At 38.5% G+C, this 20,246-nt stretch overlaps 1 protein-coding gene across 1 annotated transcript in view; it reads right to left on the bottom strand.

The window, feature by feature from the left end:
• Positions 1 to 2,884: 2,884 nt before the first annotated feature.
• Positions 2,885 to 20,246, bottom strand: part of PALM2 (paralemmin 2) — a 120,779-nt gene continuing 103,417 nt past the window's right edge. Inside the window, exons 4-7 of the mRNA XM_026040790.1 lie at positions 15,347 to 15,461; positions 14,799 to 14,820; positions 7,992 to 8,093; positions 2,885 to 3,880 (exon numbers count right to left, since the gene is read on the bottom strand). Of these exons, the coding sequence (XP_025896575.1) occupies positions 3,129 to 3,880; positions 7,992 to 8,093; positions 14,799 to 14,820; positions 15,347 to 15,461 (991 nt within the window). The 3' untranslated portion in view covers positions 2,885 to 3,128. The remainder of the gene's footprint in view (positions 3,881 to 7,991; positions 8,094 to 14,798; positions 14,821 to 15,346; positions 15,462 to 20,246) is intronic.

Genomic DNA, 20,246 nt, shown 5'->3' with positions numbered 1-20,246 from the left:
TTAGGAGTGATACCCAAGAGTGTTCAGAATACCAATGACACTCCAAATATCCCATGCCTAGGGTTTTTTAAAAACCTCTCTTTAGAGAATAGAGTAGGTCAGGAGACAAAAAGATGTGGTTGGGAAGGCATAGGGAGGTCAAGGTGGCCAGGAAGGCAGGATTGCACCTAGAATGGAAAGGACAGTATGATATTAAAGACTGGCTAAACCAGGAGGAGAGGACTGGAGTATTTGCTTTTGAGTGTTACTAGTACTCTCAGCAGGCCCCCAAGCGAGAGAATTATTGTGAAGAGCACTGGTATGTTGCTGCAGGAGACAGCAGGCGCTGTCACTGAACCGGGCAAGTCTGTGCATGAGCGGCGTTCATGACATAGGAAGGAGCCAGAAATGGTTTTACTGTCCCTATAAATTTATGTTACTAAATTRTTTTGTGCTTTGGAGTCCCAAACTTGCCTAGTCAAAGCCCTAATTAACTCCGTGGGTAACTTCAGCCATTGCAAGCCATTGTTTCCTAACCATATGAGCTGTGTCAGGTTATGCAGAGGTGATCACAGCTGTGTGGGCTGCTACTTGTCAGCTGAGTTGTGGTGACCTCGCCGGGTATGTTGGGAGCATAGAATAAACCATGAAATGCTGATAGTTGGCATCAATGATGCTCTTGGAGTTTGGGTACCACAGCCAAGCTGACAAGTGGTGATTTAGGAACTCAGTCTCTTGAGGCTGCTTATCCACATCTTGGCTTGCTGAGCATGAGGCTGTGGAGGTCATAAAGAGTACAGTGGAGGTGGAAACCTATGGCCTGATTTTAAGAAATATAGATTTTTTTATCATTTAGAATTTCTGGAAAAACAAAACAAAACAAAAAACAAGCTGCTAGTTTCCAAAACAGTTTTTAACAAGCAGCCACCGGACATATTATTAAAATGCAGGATTGCTGCAGCCGCTCTCCTTTCTTTGATAAAACTGTTAACCACAGAAGCCTGAGTGAAGTGATGATTTGCAGAGTTTCTGTTGGCAAGTTTGGTCCTTCTCTTATCCAAAACCCCTCAGGGRGGCTGAGGGAGCATATGGAAGTCTATTACAAGTTAAATCAGGCCACTGCAGTGGGTATGGAGACCAGTGTAATTTTCATAGTTGTCATACTGATGTGACTTTCTTTTCCTGATCTACTTGCCTTTTTCCTTTTTTTTTTTTTTTCCCCAAAATCACCTGGGTAGTTGTGAAACGTTATGACAACCAGCTCCATAATGATGGATAAGCGACCTAACACAGGAAATAGATTTTGCATTTGTGGGTGTTTTTAATGTGCCGTATATTAATCACTGTCATGAACAAGTGTCTTTCCTACTGGCACAGAAAGAAAAGAGTACAGAGCAAGACCTCTGTTTAATCAGATGCTCTGAACTAAGAATTAATGCAGTAAAAGCACCATCCAAGAAAGAACAGAAATATTATATAAAACACCTCAGGCTGGAAAGAGGTTTTTTGTCATTTTCCTTCTTTCTTTCTTTCTTTCTTTTTTTTTTTTTTTTTAGTTTTTTTTTTTTTCAGTTGCTGTTATCCTTTCTCTAAAGTCTGATAGTTTCAAAGACACTTCAAAGTAATCTCCAGTATTTTTTAACAATACCAGAAAATACAAATCCTGATATTTAATTTCACTTCTACAGGTGTAAACCCAGATGAAGTCCAGTAAAGTAAGTGAAGTTACACTTACATAAAGCCAATATGAGACAAAAATTAGGCTCATAATATCTTGCAATGAAAAAAGTTGGTTGCTTTTCCATTGTAGTTAGAATCAAAGGACCAAAACCAAAGAAACATCTACTGATTTTGGATGCCTTCTCCTTTCTACATGTTCAATTTGAGATCTTTTTAAAATGCTCAATTTTCAGAGGACAGATGAAAAAAAATGCTGATAATCAAGTCTTTTTAAAATACATCCAAAATCACTAGCAAATTTTGCAAATGCTTATCTTGTAGTTTTAGGCCCTTCTCCTGAAATAGCAGCTCAAACAAAACTTTGGCAGGCCTTTGCAGGAGTTTTACCTGGATAAGCATCACAGAATCAGACCTATTGTCTCTAAATAGGTAGGTGCACCAGAGGTACACTCAATAAATGATACTTTCCTAAGAGTTAAAAAGCAAAAATCTGCCCCTGCCCCCATTGCCAGCAGTAGGAATCTCACTACTGATTTAAATGGGAACAGGGTCAGACTGTGAAGGAAGTTCATTTTCTATTCTAAGGAAATAGAAAGCAATATCTCTCATCTGCTGAAGTTTTGCAGGAAAACTTCATGTATAACATTGGCAGAGTTACTGAAAGGCAAGTAATTAGATCAGTGACTCCATCTCAGTTGGAGTGACAGCTGCATCTCTTTCATGTCAAGTTAATTTCAACTATAAATTAGGGAGATTAAGTACACATACAATACTGTAATCTGGAAGATTTATATAAGGCAAAATCATCTTTCATACATTTTTATAAAGAAAATTGAAGTCCACTTTTGGGTTTACCAATAAGCAGAAATGGCTGATGGTATTTTTGACACTAAACAGAAAAATTACTACAAAACAGAAAAAAAAAGAAAAAAAAATGAGGAAGGACTTAGCTGAGTTTTAGCAAATTAAAAAAAAAATAAAATGACCTAAGCCTTCCAATGGAAAATAAAAAAATAGAATCTATAAAATAATTTTAAAATGTGATTAAAAAGCCTGACATTTTTAAGGCTGTTATATCCAGCWGCTGTGATATTCAGACTCCTACAAAATCTTAGGAATCTGATCAAGCCTGCCGGATATCCAAAGAAAAATGTAAGAAGTGATTTCATTTTATATATATAATATATATATATATAAATCAAATAAATATGAAAAGATTTGTTCAGTTTCTYATTTGTCTCTCACTCTGTAATATTAAGAAAAAAAAATTCTCCCTGAACCCTCCCAGTCGTATGCTTGATGGGAAAATAACCRTGTGTTCATCTTCTTGGAGAACTAGAAACCAAAAACAACCCAACTGCAAGGCAATGGAGGCAACCACTTCCAGTTCACAGTATTGCAGTTAGAAGTACAGTGAGGTCTAGGTAAGTGACGGAGCAGGTGTTGCCTGGAAGGGAAGGAGGAAGTGTTCACATGACAATACAGCATTGACAGCGCTTTTTCTTTTGTGTACCTGGGGCGGCTTCCAAGGGCAGGCTTTCTTCTTTGCCCTCTGGAGAAGAGGGCTCTGTCGTGTCTGAAAGYGGCCTGCCAGAGACCAGCTCAGCGGCGTTCCCATCCATGGTGGAGATGTCTGTCACTGTCTTCTCCCGCAGCGACTTTTCGTCATCTTCATCAATCAGGACCAATTCTGCCTTGATTGTTTCATCATAGCCCAGCACTTTCTTTGTCTCCTCTTCATCATCGATGCTCTGGTAGCCCATAAATATCATGGTCACTGGCTGATCTCTGCCGGCCTCTGGGGCTTCACCACCACCACAGGGTTTATCTTGGGGCTGAGGGTTCACAGGCTTCCCTTTGCTGGGTTTGCATACCATTTCCAGCTTTGCCTCCTTGAAGAGCATTTGCTCCTTCATATGGCTAAAGTTTCCATCTGCTACCACATTTCTGTCTGACACAGTCATTGTTTCATACCCTCCTTTTACACTTGATTGTCCAGCTTTTTGCATAAGTTCATCTACGTCCTTTGAGCTTAATTTATGTACTCCATTTTCTACCACTGTGCCACCAGAGTGAACCTCATAGACTACCTTGGTACCATCATCAAAGACTTTGAATCCTTTTTGATGGGCCCCATCTGGGCCAATAGGTGAAGCAGAGACAATCTTGGTCTCTCCTGTCTGTTTGTCTTTCTCCACATTAATTTCCATGGTGTACAAAGCTTGAATGAAAACAAGAGAGGAAGTGCATGTTACAACAGAAAAAGCCAGTGAATGGTTAATTGCCAAACAAACAAAGAAAACTATGGTGTCCCTTTTCCTCTCTCCTGTCTCTAAAGGGCCAAGCATTCTACGTTAGAGGTGGGATGTACACTGTGAATAGGGATAGTTATTGCACCACAGATCTTTATGCTGTTGGAGGCTAGACATACCTGTGTACACTGGAGGCCGTCTTCCAGCTCGCTCCACAATTAGAAGCGTGAAGAGCATTTAGGGTTAGGTGTACTTTTGACAAAGGGAGGTGACAGCATGCATTTTTCCCTTTATGAACTCGCCTCAAGTTCAAAGAATAAGTAGAGCATCTCCCTGCTTTCTTTTCCTTTCCTATCATTAAACTGCCCATTAGCTGGTAACAAGTTTTGTTTGATGCAAGTAACACACAGGTTGTTTTATTAGCAATACTTGTTCTTGCTTAACTCTTCCATTGTCGCACTCATAAACCTTATAGAGGTAAAGAACTATAGTTCACTCCTGTTCTACAGATGGGCCAACAAATTCACAGAGCAATGCAGCAATGGCTCCCAGAAGACTTGGGGCAGAGTAGGTTTCTTGGCTATCATACCAAGGTACTTAAACTGTGACCTTTGCTTGCAGATCAAGATTGCGATAAAAATGCCAGTGAAGTACTCCCTCATATTTCTGAATGAAATCCACTCCCAAATGGGTTCCATCATTTCCAAAACAGGAAGTTGAAGAAAAAAATAATAATGAGCTACCATTGTGAAAGAGAGGATAAATATATGTGTAAGGGATGCTGTTCAGGAACAGTAATGAAACATTTCTAGCTATTAAGAAGGATTGAGTAGTGAGAAGAAAACTGTAGTAACCACACAGTAGGAACAGACAGGCAGTGTGCACCGCTCTAACCCACAATGTGCTCTAATTAGACAGATTTCCAAGGAAAAACATGCAAAGGTTTCTCAGATTTTCCAGAAGTTGTCATCTACTGAAATATTCCTTATATGGAGAGGAAAACAATTTCATTTTTTGAGGATATCCACAGACACTTGATTATAATTTACTATAGGATTTATCATGACCATTTCCATCAATGAAGCTGAGTGGTATAACCATGATTTCTCTTACCTGGGAGTATTACAGACTGATGTGTATGGTTTTGTGATTTTTTTTTTTCAATGAGTACAGAAAATCCCTTTCTCCAAATCAATGTAGCATGTATGTTTGTATTTAAAACATTATTACTATAAAAATTATGCTGTTTCCTTCACTCTTACTATTCAAAGACTGCAACTCTCTTTCGTATTCCTAAGTGAAGTCTCTACTCAGAACTAGGAACCTTATCATACTGTGCATCATGAACACCTCTATAACTCTGTATAGAAAAGTAATCTATTGTAGTGAGAACCTAGCGTGATTGACAGGCCACCCAATCTTGGGCTTCACTGCCTTGCTGTGAGTGAAAGGGTGAGTGTTCAGATCTACCACCTGACAGGGCTGATTTGATCAAATGCAGTATCACACAATCATCTTTATTGAGTTGGAGGATAAAGAAGCCAGCTAAGAGAGTGTCCTAAAGACTATGCTTTATTCATGAGATTTATGGACTAACTGTGTCCTCAGCAATCATGTCCCTGGAAGTTCCCAAGTAATTACAAGGAAGCTGCTGATAAGATTGAGCCAAGCTCTTCTGTGAGGTGCACAGTAGGAGGGCACACATTGAAATGGGAGATTCAGGCTGAACATACTGAGGAAAACAACCAAGTCATGGGGCAGCTAACACCGAAGGGCTGTGAGACCTCTGTCCTTCGAGGTAAAGGTCAGTTTGAAGGTAGAAAGAAACATGAGAGAGTAACCTATAATGCAAATGCTAAAACTGACACATGGGCAAGTTTCTGAATGGCAGTCAGCTGAACTGAGCTAAGGGTGAGCTAGGAGAGAGAACAGACATCTCCAGCACATCATGGGTGGCAGGCAGAAGTTCCTGGTATATGCTGAGCACCAGAGCTCTGCTGAGTGAGGCTGCCAGCAATCAGCTGACTGGCAGGATGCCTCCTTTTCAGTGAAAAGTGGCATCCCCAGCTCTCACGGGTTTCTGAGCTTTTTTGAAAGCTTGTTCAAAAAGCAAAGAAGACCTTTCTGAGGTTATCCGAGGCACCATTTCAGAAGACTTCTAAATTCTTTTGTAAGGCTGCTGTTTTTTCTTTGAAATACTATTTTCTGCCATGTTATTGCACATACTTTCAGTGCAACTTGCCATGCCCTTTTTATTCTTCAAAAATTTCATTCAGCAGTGGTGAATACTTTCTGGGGCACACAGCTGAAGAACCCATATTCTGAGTCAGGCAGGGCAAATTCAGTATTTAAATCACATGGACTTGGTCATATTTAGGAAGGGCTGGAGGATCCATCTCTGTGTACAACAACCAGTATTGGAAAGCAATGATATCAGGAGGGTTTTGGACATCAATAGGTTCCAAAGCTGCTTAGAAGACTGTGACTATTTAATGATCTGATTTGGAAAATTAGCAAGTGTGGTGATATCCATGTGTATTTGAAGTTTGCCTCATTTTCTTACACATTTGCTACTAATACATTCTTTTATGATTTCTAGTACAGTGATTTCTGGAACAGTTTTAAGATCGTGACATACAAGAACTTTGTGACTTACCCTGGGGATGACATTAAAGCCACTTTTGACAGTAAATGCATAAATTTAAGCCTGCGTCTTAAAGAGCTGTTCACTAGTGAAATATGATATCATGAGAAAAACGAACAACAGAATCTTGCTAATCTGCTTGCAGGCATAATGTTTATTTTCAACAGGAAAACCCAGCACCACAGCTTCTCAGAAAAGTTACTAATGCCGTTTTCTAAAACTTTCCTTATTTAAGGAGAGCTAATTGATGTCAAAATATACTCCGTTAATACAATATAAAACTATCGATAGAGTTGAAACTGAAAGCGGTATTTGAAGATGACAGCTTGTGTGCGTGAGTACAGTTTTCTGTACAGGCTTTAATTACAGTGTGACATGATGCAGTGCTTCATGACAAGACCCCAGTGTGCCTATGAAATGATTCTGTTTCACCCTGTAAGTGGGAAAGATTCAACATACTTCGAGCTATGTAATAAGATGGATGATTAGAGACCGCCTTTGAGAGCACACTGGGTGCCTTTTCTTGACTGCATTCACACAGTGCTGTTAGCAAGAAATATATAAGTCCTCCAAGTACTGAAAGAAATAATTATTTTCTTTTTGATGTCTAAACGACATGAAATATTTAGGGAAAATTATGTTTGACCTTGCTTTTGGTTCAGATCATGGAAAGCCCAGGTTTAAGAGAAATTTTCAGAATACCTTTCAAAACCTTGCAAAACCTTGCAAAAAATAACATATGTTGTAGAAATGTACTGTATTTTAGCTTCAGTGCTACTTTGCCATTATTAGTAATCTACATTTCAAGTAAACCACCCTTCACTCTCACTAGCCTCCAGCTGTTTAGTATTAAAATAGGGATTACACTGTTTAGAATAAAGGGATCTTGAAAATAATAAAAATATAGTTTAACAATTGTATTAATACATTTAGGATACATACATAATCTGAAAAAAAAAGCAATAGAAAATTCTCTGTATGACTGTAACCACAAAACACTTTGTAATTCTTCCTTATTCTCCCTGAGAAGGAAGAGTACAATATAAATTAGTATAAAATGATGCAAAAGTCTGAAGCACATATGAGGTCATGTGAGTGCCTGTGTATCTCATTTATCTTAATGGAGGCTGAATGGGTACAATGAAGGAACAAAAACCATGGCCCTGATATCATACATAGGTATCTGAAGAGATGGTAAGAACACAGTGCTTCTTTTTAATAAAAACTGGACGCATTTCCTATGCTAGTTGTGTGTAGTTCAAATCCATTGTTTTGAGAATGCTCAGAAAGCCTCAGCTTATTCACCAAATACAAAGCAAATGGAATTTCCTGCCATTTAAATGATATCTGGACACCAGTCCTGTTAAGGTAATACAAGAGAACAGAGTTCATGGCTACTGGTTTGGTATTACAACACTAAGCTCCTCAAGACTTACCAGCTACTCTGCTCGCTGCGTCCCGCCCAGGAACTGCCTCTGCTGTTCGTGAATAGAGGGTTGGGAGTTCAGGGATCTGGGAGTAAATGTAATTTACTGCATCTGGTGTCAGAGAACAGGAAACAGTTAGGTTTGTGCTACGAGCACCAGTGGCTTCATTGCTTAGACAGCAGAGTGTTAAGTTATCAGCCCACACAATAGACATTGGAGCTTTGTACTATATAACTGGATCAAAGTAAACAAAGTGCAAAGTCACTGTCATGTGATTGGTGTTCAAAAGACTAGCTGAGGTAGGAGGGAATGGGTGCAGATGACTCAAACCTTATGTCAGTTGAACACATCGAATTAATTGTCAGGAGGTTCTGGATTTATCAAGTCAGTGACCTTTAAAATGGTGTATGTGTGCGTGGGGGGAAGGAACAGGTTTAATGCGATACATTAAAAAAACATTATTTCAAATAGAAACATGGAAGTCTAAATATGATAGCGTCAACTGAAAGAAGAAAAAAACAGTTCTTTTATACTGGGTGTTTCTGACATTAATGAACTGGCATTCAGCATTTTGTTCCTAAAGCTAAAGCTTAGGTTATAATGAAATCCTCTGTAGGTACTGTTTGATACGGTGACTGCTGTGATGATCAGTATGTGCAAAGTCTTGTGCCCTCTTCCCTCAGCAGAACCCAAATYAACAGAAACCCACCCTGAAGAACTGATTTGCTTTACCTTTCTGCTTATGATTGCTTAGTGTTCTTTAGAAGGGAGACTTTAAGGGAGATTTACAAACATTAGCTAAGCTTCCCAGCTTAGGGAGGCTTAGACTAGGAGATGTTTTACGGCAGTTAAATGCAGGTAGTCCATGTGGTTCTGCTAAGGACTCAGAAGGAGAGTTAAGAGCAGAGCTCAGAGGAGAGATGTACAAAAAGTTGGTTTTTGGTTTGCGTGCCAAATAACAACAACAAAAAGAAAAGAGCGTGTGCTGTTGCTTCCCTATGAATGCCCCTTCAGCAGGAAAACTGGACCTGTTAACTATGACATGGTTCTCTAGCCCTAACAGCCCACAGTGTCCAGCGAAACTGCTTGGCATTTCCAGATAATAGCCACAGTCCTCAAGGGACACTTCACCTCTGCAACAACGTATGTGTCTTGAATAAGGAGCCTCCCACTGTTTACTCTCTGTTTTCTATGTAAGTGGAGCATGACACAGGGGCACAGTGCAAATTCATTTGGGAAAGCAAGAAAGTTACATAAAAGTTCGATTTTTAACAGATGAATTTGAAAGAAATCAGCCTGGGAAATATTATTTTATTTCACGCTTCAATGGACAAATGGGAGTCTTGGCAAATGGGCTTTTGTATTTTGAATGCATAGTATCTCCTAAAAGTTTTTCGTGTTCTATTTTTAGCAATACACCCTAAGAGAAATAATTATTTAGGACATGACTGACTGAGCAATGACCAGTAACATCTGCTTTCTTTCACAAGGTTTCTTGCCTTTGATGAAAATTTGGTACAATGCTTTGCATTGTTATTTTGGGAAACACCATTAGCCAGTGACTAGGCCATTACTGAAAATACAAGTAGCTTTTTTCAGAAGAGTTTTTTTCCCAGACTATTTTTTTTTCAGGGAGACTGCTTTGGGGAGCTGGAATAAGAAGACAATTTGTATTCCAGAATAGACAGAAATCTACAAAGGAATTATCCATCCCATACAGTTTGTACAGCTGCTAACACTAATTTCAGTATATGGTCAGTCAGTGAATTGAGTGGCAGACTTATCTGCCCACCAGTGGGAATAATTAATAAACACTTGTGCTTCTTAACTAACCATTCAGACTTCTTTTCAGACCATGGGCAATAAAAACTGCAAGGTTGCAATTTTCCTTGCAGGAAAATTGCTTCATTTGGAAAAAACCTCTGAAAGTGTTTTTTTTCAGTGACTGTACCTGGAACTGAGCTGACCATCTTGGCAGTGTGAGATTAATTCTACAGCTCGGTAGTGTAATTCTTACTTTAGCTTTGATTAGATTCATTGATTATAACAAGTGTTTCACATCTTGCCTTAAGACACAACATTGCTAAAGTGGAGTTAGTTTAGAAAGGTCTCTGGATATTACTTAGAATAAATAATAAAAATATTACTTTGTGGTTCCTGACTATGCCTAACTACTGGGCTGAGAAGGRAACAGTGTAGGGGTGGATTCTCTTTCTTCTGAAGGAACTTGTGATGCCACCTGTCAAAAATTGGACATTTGGCGAGAAATAGTTGGATCCTTCTTATTCTATCAGTTCTCACATTTCCAAAACAGAATGAAGAGGCAGGAACATCGTCATTTCCTGTTATCTTACTTTCAGTAAGGTAGGAGAGCCTTATTAGAAGGCGTAGATAAGACATAATTAGCATTGTTTTCATGAGAACTAATAAATATATTTGAACTCATTCCATTCAGACTTTTTTTTCCCCAAAATGTAGTGAGTTACTACTATCTAAGAATCCCATAGAATAAGTTATGTAGCATTTTGTACTGCTGAGAGCAAAATGCATTTCAGAATTATATCATTTTGCATATTATCAGACTGATAAGTGTTTCAGAAAGCATATGGGGCCAGACAGCCCTTCAAGGTTGTGTACATGAAACTGAATCTTCAAAACTTCTCAGAGCAGTTGCCACAGGGGCTTGTGGCCAGACATTAGATGAGCCCATTATTCAATGGACTGGTTAACTTGAAAAAAAATCCAACTACCACTAAAATCAGTGTTTAAAACCTTCTGCAAATTCATCCTACAAGGGCAGGGCCTGTTCAGCCTGCAGAGCCCTCAGGGGCTCTGCAGAATCCTGCCCCAGGAACATAGAGATTACAGCCTGACCACTGAGGCTGTAAGGCTGTGAATACAGGGCTTGAGCAGGAAGCTTTGCTAAGAACTGAATAGCCTGGATCTGACTTCAGCTGAACAACTGGCATTACTATGATTGCCGCAGTCACACACTTCAATAGATGCAGAGCCAATGAAAAGGCTCTTTAAAAATTTACAAGGGAAAACCAGCCACTGCTGAGTTTTTACAAGACATGAGGAAAGAAGTCAACAAAGATCTGCATTCAGCTGCTTTGAGGATGCGTTCATCTGCCGTGATGTTTGGCTAGACTGCTGATGGAGAACGGAGCAGAGGAAACCGTAATGGTCTCTAAGCAATGTGCTGTGAGCTAAACAGTCCTTGTCAATTTGCCAAATATATGCTAATTCATGTCAACTTCGGGCAGAAGTTTGTGCCTAAATCTTGATTCAGGCTTTATATAACACAGATTCCTAATGCAACTCTGCTGAAACCAATTAAATTATATCATGAATTAATTTGCTCCAGTGCAATTACTTTTCCCTTCACACTTCATGGCAAGGATAATGCCAGTCTTTCAGTCATGCCCTTTTTAATAATAAATTGTAAACTATAGAGTTACTGTGATTTTTGCCTCTCTATGTTGGCTAAAGTAGCAACATGCRGTTTGTATGTAAGTGGCCAATGGCAGTAGGGGACAATGGACCTTTGAGGAAAATTCAGCAAAAGGGCATCACATCAGATATTAATGTGGCTTTTATTTTATGTATACATAGAGCCACAAATACACAGGCACGCAAAACAGATGTTTGCATTCCGTTTGTTAGAGAGGGAAGAGTTCACAGGGTTTTGTCAGTGACCCAAGCTGCTGGGGCACCACAGGCTGGCAAAAACATGGCTGTGGGCCCATAGACCCCAGCTTTGGCTTTTCCATCGTGCTTTGTGTCGTGTGGTGACCTGTAGAAGGCAGAGTGTGCTCATACCTGTGAAAATGTAGGCGTTGTGTTGATTGTGCCTAACTGAGCTCAGAAATGCTAATTTCCAAATAAAGGCAGCTTCTGGGAAGGTTCATGCAACGTTGGTGGGAAGGTCAAGAATGTCCACCAGCCAGCACTGCTGCCTGTTGCTTCTTCTCCTTTCCTCATGACCTTCCCTTAAACCCCTCTGGGCTCTGAATGCCCACAGCTTTGCTTTGCTTTCTGCACACTCAGAAGCTGTGTCATTGTTATATATGGCACTAAAACATGCACAGGAAAACAACTGTGAAGCAAGACACTTTCTACAGCATCATCACATTTAAATAAATGGAGGAATGGATACAGAGGAAATTAATGTGGAATTTATGTATATGACAGCAATTGATGAAGCGGACGCAAATCGATGATTTGAGTTGGTTGGTTTGGGTTTCTGTTTTAGCTAACTTTCCTCTACTATCCATTTAATCCATTTTCTGCTACAGGAGGAGTAATGAATGGTTGCCACACTGATTGCTGCTCTGCTACAAATATTAAGACAGGTCCTTAATGTTTTTTTTTTAAAGAGGGGAAGACTGTTATCCTCTCATTCTCAGTTTGCTAGGTACTTTTTTATGCCTGATGCAATCAGCTGCATTCACAGGCTGTTGTCAGAGAGCAGAAAATAAAGGACTTGCTCATTTTTTTTTTTGCTATGTGGAGGTGCATAGTCAAATCCTGCCCTTTTTAGATGCATAAACCTGTGTGAGCATGATGGCTTGCAGCCTAGACCTTCCCTAGAGCAGCAGAACACTGCTTAGAGGATCATCTAGGACCGTCTGAGTATYTTATAATCTCAGCTAAGAAGGACCAGTTGCTGGGAAGACAAGTAGGAAGTAGAGAATAGTGCTAGTTAATTTAGCTATATTCCATGCTCCCTCTGCAGGAATAATACATTTATTCTGGACATACTACTTTTGCATTATTTTTTAGCTTTTTGTCAGATCCTTAGAAATCCAAAGTTATCCAAAGTAAGGGAATGCATGTAAAATCTGAAGATCAGATTTGATTCTTTCTGAACTCAATGGAGTATGGAGAAAAAGGGGGAAAATTATTGTTTTGTATTGTTAACTGGGGCTTAGGTTTTTATTTTGCCACTACACATCTAAAGAGATGTGTCTTGCAGGAGTCACAAAGGCTCCTGAACTCTTGGGAAGCTCATCCAGGAGGAATCCTTTCCTCTTCAGCTTTTCACCAACTGAGGCAAAAGTTACTACAGACCCAACTAAAGATAATTAAAATTATAAAAAGGAGACTTCTGAACTGGTTCTTTGACTTAAAAAGAAGAAACCTCCTCTTACTAGTTAATATTAGTTCCTGAAAAATAAATATTCCCAAAACAAAATACATCTGATTTTTATTGTAGTTGTTTATTTCTACTGGAATCTTTCTTTTGAAACACCGTTAAATAATTTTACAGTAAATTAGCAATACTGTAGCAAAAGGGCAGCAGTTATTGCTCTTCTTTGGTCAAAATTCTGCAGATCTCTTTGCATACCTGCTTCAACCAACCACAAGAAAAAAGACCCTGAGATCTCTGCTATCTCCACACTCACTCCTGAATTTAGATTTCATAACTTTGCAATCCCAAGATATGTCTAAAATTTGCTTCTCTGTTCCTCACAGTAAGTACTTTCTTAGTTGATGTAGATGTAGATAGATGCTCTTGCTTGAAGATTGCTGCCGTCAGCTACAATATGTGCAAAATTACTTGAGAAACCACTKCCTCAAGGAGGTTGAAGAGCACTCTGCCTCTCTTTCATACATCTATTACAGACTTGAATGATGGGATCTTATACATGTAAAATTTGCCAATAGTATCACACTCTGAGAGGCTGCAAGTATGGAAYGAGAGGTGAAATGATCTTGATATTTTAGGGCAATTGTTGTAACAGGCCACTGTGAAGGAGCACTTAGGAGTCATGTGCATTACTATAATATGAAGACTGACTGAGGAGATAGGAATTAGGAAATGTATTTGTATTAAATTATGAATTTAATCTTGAGATCAGTATACCATGTTGTTACAAAAACATTGGTTTAATGGAAAACTATATTTGAGATCAAGAGATACTTTTTTCTAATCTAATCTAATGCTTTGATCAATTCAGTGAATTTGGGRTCAGCTCATATACCACATTGTAATTGTGTTTTGTCCAAAGGTGTAATGTATTTATTAGGATGCTCCTACATAATCCTCATGTTTGCTCTAAGAATAGGAACCTGGATGACTTGCTTAGCAGCTAGAAGTCATAGTTCTGACCTCAATATTTTGCATAGGGCCGGTTCAAAGGTGTGTACTGAAAATGAGTCTCTGGTACACAGATGTAGTAGGTACTACTACATCCATGGAGTAGGACTAAGAGGGTCAGATTTTTTGCTCACTCATGCATCTAAACTAACAGATCAAGACTTAGTGCCATCAAACATACTTAGGGCACTTAATTCACAAACCAGGAATTACTATGTCMTCGTGCATCTATGAAAGTTTTCCCTTTTGTTGGAATCATCACACAGACAATACACYAGTGAAGCAATCTAGTACTGATCGAAAAAAAAAGTGATCTTGTAAATTAAAAACAATCCTCCTTGCATTTAGCTGTTTATGATTACCGTATGTGCACATGAGAAAACTGCTTGTTTATCAGGTAATAGTGTAGCAGTGTGTTTGTGTCATGTGGTAAAAGAAGTCAGTAACAAAATCTATATGATGATGGTTTTAAGTCATCCATGGTTTGCTTTTTCCTTAGATAAATATAAAAATAGCTGGAACTTCACCAAGGAATAGTATTTCATGATGATAGTGTCATTTGTGATTGCACCAAGTAATGCCAAAGAAATGGTTCTATCAAGAAAAAGGAACTGGCGTAAATAGACTATTTCTCATATTTTAAACTCTGCCGCAAAATCTATTAACAACTCTTTTAAAACCCAAAGCTTTACAGAAAATATAAAGGCACTTACCACCATCCTGGTGTGAGAACCTCTGCAAGAAAGGAAAAAAAAAACAGGAAAAAAGAAATTAGTTAAAACCTCCATGTTTTGGATAAAATTTGCTTTTTWAAAATTTTTATACTAGGTCTGCTTTTATGCTTCCTTGTCAGTTTAAAATGGGTTAACTGGTGATATAGTTACTGGGGTTTAAGTGATTAGATCAAGGTTTAAATGATTACAGATCAAGGGAGAGGAGCCTAGTGTTACTGAAAAGAGAACATTTGCTTTATTGCATGCAGTAACACTCAGAAACAGTGTTTTTGGCAAATGACACTATCGCTGCATGCAATTGAAGGAAGGAAAGTTTTTGATGCCTTTCAGAGTCCTGCTGACAACTTACAATATGGCCAAGTCTTACATGGTTTCACTGCAGGTAAACTAGGAAAATAGATATGAAATCCCTTTTCAAAAAGCTGAGGTGGGAAGGGAAAATCCAAATAACCTAACTAAAATAGATCTGACAGCTTTATATCTTTTCTGGTCTTCTTCATGCTGTTTTGATTTTTTTTTTTAAATACCTTTTGCAAGTCGTCAAAGGATTGCTCAGTCTCCTTTAGCTTCTCCAAAATGATTTGTTCTTTGGCAGATATTTGGGATTCCTCACTTTCTAATTTCTCTATTTCTTGTTCCAGCCTGGGGAAGACGTACAGACATACATATACACACAAGAACAGAACATGAAAAATTATTTCAGTAAGTCCTAGTTGCCTAGATATTAATTAGCATTTCACATGTCATCAGGAACACGTTTCATAGTCACTGTTCAGAGCTGCTTTCCGAGCACATGAAGGTTTCCTGAATTATTTGTAAATTAGAAGGATTTACTTCAAAATGATAATAAATATTATCCTGTTTTGCAACACACATTAAGTTACTTAAAAATTCTGCAGTGTTCCCTCACCTCAATTCACGTACCACCTTTCATGCATGCACTTCCATTTTAAAAACACAGTGCTAGAAATTACTGAAAATATGCTGTAATAATCAGAGGAATAGGTGTCTTCCCACATTTCCTTAATACAGACAATGAAACTTGAAAAAACTGCTGGAAGCTGGCAGTCACCCACTTGAATTAGCAGTATTTCTTGAACTAGTACTTTGCTCATTCCCCACAGCAAACACRTATGGCCTGTAGTCCTACTCCAGGATAGACAAAAGCAGTGGATATAGTCAAGATCTGTAGAGTTACTCAGTGGTACTGGGGGCCCCAGAGCTATCAGATAATAGAAAACACGGGTTGTGTGGAAAATAATTTTCATTTCTTTTTTGGGCAACAGAAATTCAGCACTCTCATGGATCTTGCTGAGAGCTAATGGCACTCACTCACTTCTTAAGAAGTGGTTTATTATAATTTCAGATACACTTAATCAAAAATGTTCAGGGTTAGATTCTCCATTACTTTAACTCAGACCTCCTTTTATTTACATGGTTTATGTCACTACAGGAACACCTTCTCTCTCTCTCAATTTTTATRTATACCACTATATATTGCTTTGTTAAAAATGATATGTAATGTGAGCTGAGGTGAATATCTGTAGTCAGACTTGGTTAATTAAGAACTTTCTTAAAGTGAGCTAGAGCTGTTCAGGGCTTGCTGCACTGCAGCTCTGTTAACATGATGGATCACCGCAACCTCGGGCTTCCATTAAAACAGGTGGTCCCATGTTCATGGCCACTTGCCACCTTCCTGCCTCCATCTCTAAGGTGAAAGATCACAGCTCCGATCCATTTAAAGTGACATTATTCTTGCTTTTCCTCTACCCTGCTCAACACACAACTTCATAAATGCTGCGCAAGGCAGAAGGCAAGGGGAAGGTGACCACAAGCATCCAGGGAGAAGAGAAGAAGGTGACTGAGACTCTCAGGGACTTGCTAGCTTGAGGTGAAAGCTTCATTGGTGAAGCTTTTGTGGTGAAGATTATGAACATTATTGTTCATAATCCTAAATATGGATATAGGGGCCTAACCTTAAGCATTCACTTGGGAAAGTTTTGGACYCTTTCTGATCACACAGGGAGGAAAGATACGTGGCACTTCCTGAGAGCATTTTACATTAGAGAGAGGCAAAAACATTGCAGCTACAAATTCTGTGTGAAAAAGGCAGATTCTGCTATCCTGAAATACGTAAATGCTTAATAGTCTAAGAACCCTAATGGACAGTAAAACTGTTATTTTTCCTTCCTAAAAGAGGAAATTCTTTTGTTATTTTTCCTTCCCTCTCCTATGTTGAAATAGCTTAATTTTGATATTTTTAAATGAACTGTTGGAAAACTCTTGTTCAAATGCAATAAATGTTTTCTTCAAATTAATGTTAAAAATTGTAAAAATACAGTCTTGAAACAAAATATTTTCTTCTGTTAAAGTGGAACAATGTGATGCAAAATAAATATTTCCGTTCTTTTATGATTCAGGGAGAAGGTTTTCAAAAGAAATTATTTAATCTCAGTTTTTCTCCACAGAATCTTTCTTTGAACAGCTAATGATGTGAAAAATSCACTTGTCCCTGAGGTCTGTTATTTCCAAGTTCCTGCTTAATKAATTTGGAAGTCAACAAGAAGGTGACTTTTGTCCCTGCCTCTGGGAATGGTTAGACAATCCATACACATTTAAACTTTATTGCTAAAGATGTTTGAATTGTACTACTAAATGGTCTATTGAAATTACACAGTGGAGTTGGGTGAGTAGGGGTTTCTTGCTAAGTGGATTCATCAGCAATCAGAATATATATTCTGTGGCCCGCTACGTTTTACTAGCCACATGACCTAGGAAGAGACTGGAAAACAGGAGTGCATACAAGTCGGCAACAACAAAAGAAGTCCTTTGTCTTTGAAATGAGCTGGACATTCATTAATCGTTTATGATGATGAATTCAATGTGAGCATGTGCAGTGTGAGGCAGCTCATTCAATGTAAAGTTATCAYTGGTATCATCTGGTACGCATCCAGACTCCTTGTAATTTGGGGTAATCCTAAATGTATTATTTTTTCATGCACTAGTTCAGAACTATAAGAGGTTCATCACAATTTATTCTCTCTAAAAATATTGTTTAAAATACATGAATGTGTGTATTCGTATATGTACTTGCACATCCACACAGAAGAATTCCTTGGATTTATACTTTTTGAGTGTTTGGCTGTTTGCCCTTTTGTTTTTATTTCATTATCATCTCCCAGACTTCTTCCTGGTTCACTTCCTATGTCTCTGTGGCATTCATGTCAGACTACCTTCACCTTTAAGAGGTCAGGCAGATGCAACACTCGATGACCCTCTTTTTTGACAACACATCTTGTTCTTTTTTTTCAGATCCTTTTCTCAGTTCCTCTCAGAAGCAGGAATAATAACAAATTACTAAAGAGGAAAAGAATGGAGATAAACCTGCCAGAATTTAGAGAAATGGATAGAACTGGTACGATCACAAATTTCCTACGGGAATTAAAGAAGAAAATATGCAATGTGTACAATGAGTGCAAACTACCAAAGCAATCAGCACACAGACAAGCTAAGAGTCTCCCAGTCCCTGTGTAGAATGAGCCTTGTCCTGGAGAGATTGATATGTCTAGCTAATGTACTGAGCTCTTGCTTCTGTTCTTTCTAAACGTTTCAGGAAAAAACATTAATGAATCAATAATGATCAGTCAGAGTTGACCTGTTATATAGCAAAGGGGTCATTTTCCAAGCATTAAGATTCAGAAGAGGTAATTTTATTTCTTTTCATTTAATGCCACACCACTTTTGTCTGGCAAATTTCTGTTCTTCAGTAGGGACTTAGTGTTCTCATCCTCTCCTTTTGACTGCAATCTTATATAGGGGATTAGCAATGAAAATCTTAAAATAATAATAACACAAACCAAATATTGTTTTGCTGCCATTGTCTTTTTTCGTGAAAGTCTTATCATCAAAAYTGCTGTGTGATAGACATAACTGCCTGCTTTTTTTAAGTAACAATACATACTGTGCTTATGCAGATTGTATCTGTAAAACAAAATGCTCTAGTATCTTTTTGGGGGAATATGCTCTATTCAAAATATAACCAGTAATAAATTTATCTAGAGCACACATACAGCTTACACTAAACAGTTAATTTCTTCCTGTGTAAATCAATAAAATATTCAATAATATCCTTTTCTTTTAGCCTGGTTTAAAAAGGATGTGCTTTAATTGTCATTCAACACCTGGTAAGGAAGTCTTACAATTCCCTTGTTCCKGGCTTCTTAGTGGCTTTCAGGCTGGAGTATTAAAAGATGGGAACAACAATAAAGGCAGAAAAACAACAAAAACAGTATCTGAAGTGCTGCAGGGRATAAATAAAAAGGATAATAGATATCAAGATAGAGTAGAAGCAGTGTGAAAACAGATTATTAATATTTCTGCTTCTTGGCTCMAGTGGATATCTGATAACTGGGATTTATGAAGATGTTTCTATAGGAAAAAAAACGGTCATGGGCTAAGGAGCTTCTTTGGCAGAGACACATTTTTGTAATGAATGTACACAGAATCCYGTTTTCCTGAATATCACAGAAATAAACAGGAGAGTTTTAATCATTCAGAAATCCTAGTCTGTTTTGCTGGTGGCTTGCCTGCCTTTTAGCTTCCTTTAATTGATGGCTGCCATAAAATTTAGTATAACAATATTCTTAAGTGGTGCGATTTCCTCAGCTATAATGGGGTCGAGTTCCTCTCGCCACATCTAAAGTTCCACTTCCTTGTCATAAGGAACTTGAGACAGGAAAGAAGTAATTTTGACAGTGCCTCTGGGCAGTGCTGGGCTATTCCCAGTAGTGTGGTAAGCAGCAAATTTTTGGCTTCTGTCTTCTGGAAGCACCTGACTCTAAAGTGCTATGAGGAAATCCAATACTTCTCCAAGATTCCTACATCCTGATGTGGCGTCTTGGAGGCTGGAGTGACTCTCCACTTCCCCTCTCAATTAACAACTATTAAACCACGTACCACTCAGGTCTAATACTGAGGAGAGCAGTCAAGTAACACACGTGACATGCCTTGAAGGACATTAATGGCCCCTCTATGAAGGAGAAAGAGCCCTGAATAACAGAAGAGAGGGTAATATTTATAGATATTGTCCTTTGGACATCATTTTGCTGTAAGTAGTTGTCTCAGGGTGCCKTGATGCTGCAGTGAATAAGATCGCAGAACTTATCTGGAGGGAACATCCAAGGGTCTTTAGTCCAACCTCCAGTTTAAAGCAAGGTCAGCCATGMGATCAGATTAGGTTGTTCAGGGTTTCATCCCTTTTCGGAGTCCCAACAATTCCAAGGATCGGTGAAAAAAATAAAGATTCTTTAAGACTGCTCACAGACTTTTTCTTTCACAGTCCATGAGTATAAGACACCAAAATTCACACCAGAATAGTTCTACGCTGCATTGGAAGAGGATGAACCAGATAGCTAAAGGAAATCTGGC

This window comes from Nothoprocta perdicaria, unplaced genomic scaffold (assembly GCF_003342845.1).
Source record: "Nothoprocta perdicaria isolate Ctin4 unplaced genomic scaffold, notPer1 scaffold_266, whole genome shotgun sequence".
NCBI lineage: Eukaryota > Metazoa > Chordata > Aves > Tinamiformes > Tinamidae > Nothoprocta > Nothoprocta perdicaria.
This window is presented reverse-complemented; position numbering and strand designations above follow the sequence as displayed.